Source organism: Limulus polyphemus, unplaced genomic scaffold (assembly GCF_000517525.1).
Source record: "Limulus polyphemus unplaced genomic scaffold, Limulus_polyphemus-2.1.2 Scaffold4488, whole genome shotgun sequence".
Classification (NCBI taxonomy): Eukaryota; Metazoa; Arthropoda; class Merostomata; order Xiphosura; family Limulidae; genus Limulus; species Limulus polyphemus.
This window is the reverse complement of record NW_013670098.1, coordinates 58,609-67,996: the sequence shown is the minus strand read 5'-3', so window position 1 is coordinate 67,996 and position 9,388 is coordinate 58,609. Positions and strand designations below refer to the sequence as shown.

Genomic DNA, 9,388 nt, shown 5'->3' with positions numbered 1-9,388 from the left:
TAATTGTGTACCAGTTTAACGTTGAATATTATTTATGATTTTTACTTAAGGACAAGTTCCAATCTACCTAAAGTGAAGGGCCCGGCATGGCCAGGTGACTAGGGCTCTCGACTCGCGAAATTCAAACAAACAAAACCTAAAGTGATTTTTTGTTTTTTGTTTTTACCCACAGTTGATGGTTTTGTTAAAGTTTAATCAAAATACGCTATACTGAAGTATAGTGGTTTGTTTGTTTGTTTGTTTGGAATTTCGTGCAAAGCTACAAGAGAGCTATCTGCGCTAACCGTCCCTAATTTAGCAGTGTAAGACTAGAGGGAAGGCAGCTAGTCATCACCCCCACCGCCAACTCTTGAGCTACTGTTTTACCAACGAATAGTGGGATTGACCGTCACATTATAACACCCCCATGGCTGAAAGGGCGAGCATATTTGGTGTGACGGGGATTCGAACCCGCGACCCTCAGATTGTCATGCCAGGCCGAACCCGAAATTGTGGAATATAATGAGAAAATAATGTATAGTTCTCTGGAAGAACATTAAGTCGCTATTAGTACTTATACAAGGCCAACCTCCGCCTTTGCCTGGTCCCAAGTCCAGGATGAGAAAGGAGGAGGGTTGGGCGCGAGGCTAGCAACTCCACCCCGTAAAAACCAACCTGCTACAAGTAACTGCAACAACAACTTTCCGTTGGTGAGGTGTTGTTACGGCCCTATGCTCCACTGGGAGTTTACAGGAATAAAAAAAAAGTACTTATACAGTTAAATAATTTGTTTGATTCGAATATTCGCGGAAAGCTTTACAATAGCTATCTGTGCTAGCTGTCCTTAATCTTGAAATGATAGACAAGAGGAAAGGCAGCTAGTCAACAGCACCCACCGCCAACTCTTGGGCTACTCAAATCAAATGGTGAGATTTACCTATCGCTCTCATAACGCACCCATGGCCCTCACACTGCGGGGCACACATTTTTGTTTCGTAATAAAGGGAACCGAGGTATGGACCCTCGGATCCATAATCCGGCACTCTGATCAATGGGTCATGCTTGGTACCTTGTAAATAGCCTTAAACGGAGCCACAATCCGGCACTCTGACCAATGGGTCATGCTTGGTACCTTGTAAATAGCCTTAAAGAGTTGCACCTTAAAATGTTTGAAATTTACAACCACTCCCGGTACGCATGTTTTCATAATATATATATTACACATACACTATTTATTTGGCTAAAGTAGAGGTCTTTCCCTGTTTTTGATTATAACAAATTGTACATTTGTATATTTAATTTTTCTAGTTGCACACGCATGCATACTGAGAAGAACAGTGCTGAGAGATCTTCGTGGTACGGATCTTGTTAACCTCAAAAATCCAACCGAGTGTTTCCAGGCGGCCAAAAGTCCTGATGTTGTGAACAGTGCTGAAAAAATTATGAAGATCTGGATCGAACAGATTCAGCAGGTACTCTGATGAGGATTAAAGACGTTTGATCTTATCTAATATACGAACATTCAGTTGGGACTTTACTCTACTGAAACGCGTTTTTGTTAAGGGAAAAAAATGTTTCAATAGTATGTTTGTCAATATGTAAAAATTCATAACATAAAGCTATGAATAATTTTCGAAAACATAGACTTTGAACAGTGTTGTTGAAATTATGGACGAAATCTGTCTACCTTTTACTGTAGGCATGATTTTGTAAATATATATATATAATACATATATACATATTCAAGCTATGTAGTAACTTTCATTAAGTCTGTAAATAATCATCAATTTAAGTAATACTCAGAATGCGAGTAACTTGATTTGATTACACTGGTCAACAAATTTAAACTTTTATTTTATTTATTGCAAGAAAGTATTTTTTATCAATTGTTTTTGTTATTGTTTTTGAAGTTAAACACAAAGCTACATAATGGGCTATCTGTGATCTGCCCACCACGGGTATCGAAATCCGAATTCTAGCGTTGCAAGTCCGCAGACATACCGCTGTGCTACTGGGGGGCTTTTTTTTATCAAATCAACATGCTGTTTATATTGAGAATATCTATTTTTGCGTGGTGCATATGGTTTTTTTTACATGAGCCAATTAACTTTTCTTACAGTATATACAAGGTTTGCAGGGTTCTTGAGAAATTAAACTATACAAGACAGAAATATTATTCATTATTTTATCTATGCAAAACAGAAATATCATTTATTTTACTTAGACGAAACAGAAATATTATTTATCATTTTATTTTATCCGTAAAAAACATATTTGAATTGTACCTGTGACAAGAATCTCTTAGCCAATGATTTTCGTTTATAGCTTGCATCAAAGTATTCTCTTACCAGTGTCCAGCAATAGTCAGCCAGCATATTTGGATTCTATTGGTAATGCTTTCCCATGACAACAATGTCTTGGCAAAACCTTGTATCATATTCATGACTAACGTCACAAAGATTGAGCGGGAAAAAAATCTAAGTGGGAATGGAGAAAGTAGGTCTACAATAGCATGCTACATCCCATTATTTTATAAGTTTGAATTAGTTCATCAACTAGCTGTTTGTAGCTTGGAACCCTCTTACTTTCCAAGAAGTTTTGATAACAACTTTGAAGATATTCCATGCAGCACTTTCAGTTTCATTCAGAAGTTCATCAAAGTCACTATCATTAATTACTTCTATGATTTGTGGACCAACAAAAACACTTTCCTTTATTCTGTCATCACTTATTCTAGGAAATTTTTGAAATACAGAAATTCCTCACCATCTCTGTTCATAGTTTTTACGAAATTCTTGAAGTGGTAGAAAGTAGACGATCTTTGGGCGATGTCTGACAATTTTCTGACCGGTAATCAAACTATGACGAAGTCGCTAGTCTTTAACGGTGTAGTGGGAATTTTTAGCGCAACTATCCCATTCACAAAGGAAACGTGAGTAATTTGTATATCAGGACTGCATACCAAAAAGAAGCCCTATGACTTTCAAGTCCCTACAGATGTGCCAGTTGTACTTTGTGTACTCTATATGGTGGAGAAGAAAGTCTGTACTTTCGTACGACTCTTGCATTTGAACAGCGTGTGAAATGTGAACTAAAGGATACACATTCCCACTATGTAACAACACAACATTTGAACTTAATTTTGATGAGTCAATAAAGAGTCGCCATTCTTGTGAGTTACGTTGCGGACCTAAAGCCGTCAGCAAACCATTTACATCATTTCAACAAGTTTTCACTCATGAGGAAAAACGAAGACATACTTTTCTGATGATTTCTGAAAACAGTGACCTTACAGTATAGGCTCCGAAAGTTCTGTTTGACTTTTAGAGATATAAAAATCTCTGACGTAATTATTCAGTTCAGCTTGATTGATTAAATTTGGTTCATTGAATACAGCTGGCTAAAATTTTTCATCTCAATCTGTTGATATATTCATGGAGTCATTTACAGAAGATACATCTACTAAGGTTCAGTTTTCCAGAAGCTTCAGAATTTAACCAAGCCCTGAGATTAATTGCAAAAGTTGCACATCAAATGTGTGGATTTCGGATTTTATCTTAATCTCCAACTTTACAAGAGAAGTAAAGTTAATATGCCTTTTTATTTAAAGGGAACACATTTATTTTCTAAGATTTGGGTGTAAGTTATCCACATATTTAACAAAAAAAATTATGTGCGTGGATATATCTACGAAACATGGCGCCTTTTCAAATCTAAAAAGAAAGGTTTCTTTTAAAATAATAACATACTATAATCAAACATTTAGCAAAAAAGGATAGAAAAACTACAAATGCTATGTTAAAATGCTAAAAGTGACAAAAAGATAAAACAGTTAAATATTATTTGGTTCTACTTCTTTTTAATTGTGGCCCGGCATGGCCAGGTGGTTAGGGCGCTCGATTCCCAATCTGCGGATCGCGGGTTCGAATCCTCGTCACACCAAACATCTCGCCCTTTCAGCCGTGGGGGCGTTATAATGTGACGGTCAATCACACTATTCGTTGGTTAAAGAGTAGTCCAAGAGTTGGCGGTGGGTGGTGATGACTAGCTGCCTTCCCTCTAGTCTTGCACTGCTAAATTAGGGACGGCTAGCGCAGATAGCCCTCGTGTAGCTTTGCGCAAAATCCATAACAAACAAACAATCTTCTTAATCGGGATTCGGTCTATGTTTTGGAATAAGGAGAGTCATGTTCAGCGTTGACCTCTTTCTCCCTCTCGGGAATTATTATTTTGTTTGCACTGTTACTGAATCCTAGGTAATGATCCTTGTTATGTTGTTGCATTACTCACAATATGTTAAATTTTGTCCATTGTCCGCAGTTTTTAATTAACTATTCGTGTCAGTTCTAATTCAGTGGATAATATTAACTCATATATTTTCACTAGCTTCACTTGTTGTAGATATACTCATAAAATAACTCGCTTTTTTTCCAAATTCTGTTTTTTTCTATTAAATTACACTGTTGAATAATTTACAACATTTTAAATCATTTACTCAAATCGCTCCGATTATCTATTCCACTCAGAATTCATTTTCTGAAACTGTATTCTTCAGCCTGCATTTTATTCTGTTTGTATAGTTTCAAATACATTCCAGAAATTTCCAAAACCAGCAAAAATAGAACGAACATAGCAAATTTATTATGTTCCACAAACATGCATAAAATACATGAGGCCGGCATGGCCAAATGGTTAGAGCGCTAGACTCGCAATCTGTGGGTCGCGAGTTAAAATCTCCATCACACCAAACATGCTCGCCCTTTCAGCCGTGGGGGCGTTATAATGTGACAATCAATTCCACTATTCGTTGGTAAAAGAGTAGCCCAAGAGTTGGCGGTGGGTGGTGATGACTAGCTGCCTTCCATTTAGTCTTACACTGCTAAATTAGGGACGGCTAGCGCAGATAGCCCTCGTGTAGCTTTGCGTGAAATTTAAAACAAACAAAATACATGAAATATTTACACACGCGATTTATTTCTTTGTTGATGGTTCCCTCCCACTATTACATGAAACAATACATTTTAATCAAATACCTTTTAGCACATTTTCTTTTTCTCAAAAACCTAAGGTGATAAAATAATTTCAAGGACATTTTCGTAATCAGCGCACAGCAAAGATTACATATTTTCGTTAAAGAAACACTACTTTTGTTGACCAGTGTTATTTAATATGGAATAATCGAATCATCAATTTGGTATGGTGAATATTTCAGTATTTTCAAAAACAAAAAAATAAAACTTGTTTCCATTTTAAAAATATAATATAAAGTATGAAATACATCACGTTTTATCATTCAATTCTAAAGTGATTATTTTTAAATTTTAAATACAAATATTATATTTATTACACAGTGACTGAACGGTGCTATTCCTTCCAGATGTCACTAATATTAAGTTCGGTCTCGTCTGCTACAACTAGATGTTGTAACTCAGATTAATTATCTCCATCATTAGATTTATTATATTTTTAACAATAACAGTACATTCTTTATTCAGTTCTGTGGGTGTTTTCACGAAAAAGGAAAGTGTATAATGATATTTTAACCCCACTATGTCTGCGATATCCATTGCCGACGACTTGTTTCGTTCACTAATAGTAATAGTAGTGGTCGGAACACAATTTACATAGTTTATGATTCATGTGTTACAACAACAATTGTTAATTTTATGGTGTGAACACCTTTTTTAAGCTGGCGAAGAATGATTACAAATTTACAATCAATTATACTTTTCATTAGATGTTAGTATAATTAATTGTAATCATTCTTCGTCAGCTTAGTAAAGGCATTCATAGAATCATACCATAACAAATGTTGTAGCAACTTAGAATTAGCATGGTGCAAAGCTCTTGCCAAGTATTAATCAATTTAATGCCTGACATACACTGATCCTCTTTATTGTAAATGTAAGAAACACTAGGTGAGAAGTAAGCTTTGTGGACCAGATATTTTAAATCACTTTCTTGGATGTTCTGAGACTGACCTTATAATTTATGATATATAAGTACTAAGTAGAGAGATCTATGTCTCTCTGTGCTGCTTCTTGTGTAACTTGTATGGTTATTGTGAGAGAGGGATATTTAAGTATTTTGGGCACTTTTTTGAAAAATAATTACATCATGAAAATGTATTTACCATATCACAAACTAGTTGAAAAATTACATATGTTTCCCAAATTTTTACTGTTATCATAATCAAGTGTGAAATAACAAAAAAGAGAAATATTAAAAAATAAAATCCCAGGGCACTCTATAAGTTGAAGTCACGGTCTTTTGATTCTTCTGCTTCAATATTTCTCAGTGTAAGTTTGTGGATAATAATATTAATACTATAGTAATACTAATAAAATCTTGTTAACACAGGAGTATAAAATATTAAAAAAATGAAGATCTCACAATCAGCATTACAGAATTACAAAAGAAAACCCACTCTTAAATACATGTATGGGTGAAATTTGTTGAAGATCATAATTTTGTATAGTTATTATGGACTTTCCAATATTTATATACTTATAATACTAACATTAGTCTGCATTATGCTTATTGTTAGCAACACTGAACCAAGATCTTGTAAGTATAAAGGGGAAGGGGACAATACCAGTATGTGGAACGTTAATTTACTCAGCACAGAATCCATTGTGTGTTTTGTCTTGAATCCTTCTTTACAAGTTAATACATTATTTGGGTCACTTAAAGAAACAAACAACCACACGATTGGCAGTTTATTTGGATGATGAAAAATGTTAGGAGAAACATTTTGAAAGTGAAGCCAAATCTAACTAAGTTTTAGTAAGTTCTGTTATATCATAGTTCTAATAGTCTTATATTTTACATGTTATGCTGTAAGTTTATTTCTAATCTTCCCATTGTTCAAGTTATCCTATCAATTATTTATTCCTAATTTCCCAAGTCCTTTCACCACTATGAAAGTTTAGTTTAAACTGAATATAATTAATTTCTTTAGAACTTTCCTGAACATCTTGCTACCTAGCCTGTTTAAGTGGAACTCATTGCTAGCAAATAATTCTTCCTTAATTTGAAAACTATCCCACAGATCCAACTAGCCCAACTATTGTTCTAAACATATCCTCTATACTTTTACATTTAAGCTTTGAATCCTGCTAACATCTAGCCTGAGGGAACTTATAATGATAAATTCTGCAGTTTTATAACTGTTTAAATATAGGGTTGAAGAATATTTGGGGGATCAGAACTGGATTTATTGATTCATTTTATCTTTGCTAAGAGAGGTTGGGAGACATGAAATCTTTGATGAGCCAAAAAGTATCTTGATATCCATAATTTATAATATAACTCATTAGAGAAAATATTTTGCTGAAGAAAAAGGTGTGATTTGGGTTTCTAATGTACATGCTTCCCTAATTTTTAAGTTTATATTTCAACTTTTACTTTATGTTATTCAAACAGATTGTATTTAGATAGATCTTTAAAGCCCTTAACAGTTGTAAACATCTGGTTAAATACCATTTAATTCTTTGTAAATCTTCACTCTGGAGAAACAAGTTCTTAATTTTTATTCCTTTTGTCATACCTCAAATTTCTTAAACCTGGTTTAATTCTAGTAGTCTGTTTCTATGTTCTTTTCTTAATGTTGATGTCCTTTCAGTAGTAAAAGGACAACTTTTTTGACTCCACACCTTATTCTAGATGAGACTTACATAAATAGTTTCCAAAATTCTTATTTTTACTTTTAAAATTATAAATTTGTGGAAATATGAACTAATATAATACTAAATACTGAAAAATGTGTGCTGTGTATATATATTGTATAATTTTATAAGAGTCTGTATGCACTAAAACTTTAAGAGGTGTTTTAAAATGATATAGTAACAATTTCTCTTTAAGTATTTAAGGGTTAGTCAATTTATAAAATTGTGATTTAGAAAAATGAAATATAGTATATTGTAAAATAATATATGTTTTTCGTTTGGGTCTAAATACTCAACTTATTGCATAAAGATAAAATTAATTTTCTTAATTTGTGACCATTATAGAAATTAGATTTCACATACAATTACTGGAAGACTTATTTAGTATTTGCTACAGTTTGACTTATAAAATTAACTGTTATTGTGTTAGCCAGTTTTTCTTTAGTTGAAATGGAAGATTTATTAATGTTATATGTATTAACGTTATTTGGATGAATACTTGAAATCTTTCATTCAAGGTTACAACTTAGTGTTGAAAAATGTTGATATAGTTAATCTCATGTTTTTTTGTTAAGTAACCTTATTTTTAACAGAATATCAATTATGTTTTGAGTAATGTGGAGTTTTGAATTGCTAGTAGTAATTGTAAATTAGCTTCTATGTGATTCATATTTCTCATTATTGAAATTTTGACAAAAGAGTTTTTGAAATTGTAGCTTAATAGATTTAGCTCATTCCAAATTTGTTGGAAGTAGCTAACACCTTATTGGGCAGTAAAATATTTCTTGAATTCTGTAATATGATTTAGCTGCCATAGCACCAAGTAACTGTATAGAGTGTCACTTAGATTAGATTTGGTCTGGTTCAAATTAAATAAATCCTGTTTCACATTTTCTTTACTGAACTAATTAATGCATGTTATTCTAATTATTTTGTTTTATGTAAATTTATAGTTAGAGGAAAATAGAAGACTCCTCTTCAGTTAAGGTAGACCAGTTTTTATAAAATAACATGAATATTAATCAGTATGTGCATTTTTACATAAAAGTTTTTGACTACAAAGTGTAAAAAGGGTTTACACACAAGGGTAACACACCATGGGTATTTTATAGTATCAAAGTTTTGAAAAAAAAAGCCATTGTTTTTCAGCATGCACATTTGTCACTCATATTTGTTTTACATTATTTAACATGTACAGAAAATTCAGCAATTCACAGTTTATTTTTTAGTACTTCATTTATTATATCTGAAAGAAAAATATGTTCCACCTCTGAGAGATCATTGTGTTAATCTGAAGTAATAAGCTTAAAAGCATGGCTATAATATTTTTAATTCTGTTGATATCAGACTTGTCAGTACTTTTTGATACTGGAGAAAGTTCCTGAATTGTTAAAGAAAATAAAAACTAAGTTGCTTATGAAATGAGAATTTTGAACTTTATAATTTTACATAATACTAACAGTGCATTACAGATAGACTAAGGCCTTAAATATTTAGCTCTGTGTAACTTTAAAAATCTAGGTTGCTTGAATAATATTTATTACAGGATTATAATTTCTGCTCCTCTGTAATTTATTTTCACTTGTTTAATACTGTAGAAACATGAGAGAAATATACATATCTGCAAAAAATGATATTGATTATGTATTTAGAGAATACAGAATTTCTGAAGAACTTTATATATATATATATATATATATATATATATATATATATATATTATACTTATAGTATGTCTCGTA

At 32.6% G+C, this 9,388-nt stretch overlaps 1 protein-coding gene across 1 annotated transcript in view; it reads left to right on the top strand.

The window, feature by feature from the left end:
* The window catches only part of LOC106471237 (dynein heavy chain 5, axonemal-like), a 79,902-nt gene that overhangs the window by 15,275 nt on the left and 55,239 nt on the right, over positions 1-9,388 (top strand). The window contains exon 6 of the mRNA XM_022399859.1: positions 1,288-1,451. Within this exon, the coding sequence (XP_022255567.1) occupies positions 1,288-1,451 (164 nt within the window). The remainder of the gene's footprint in view (positions 1-1,287; positions 1,452-9,388) is intronic.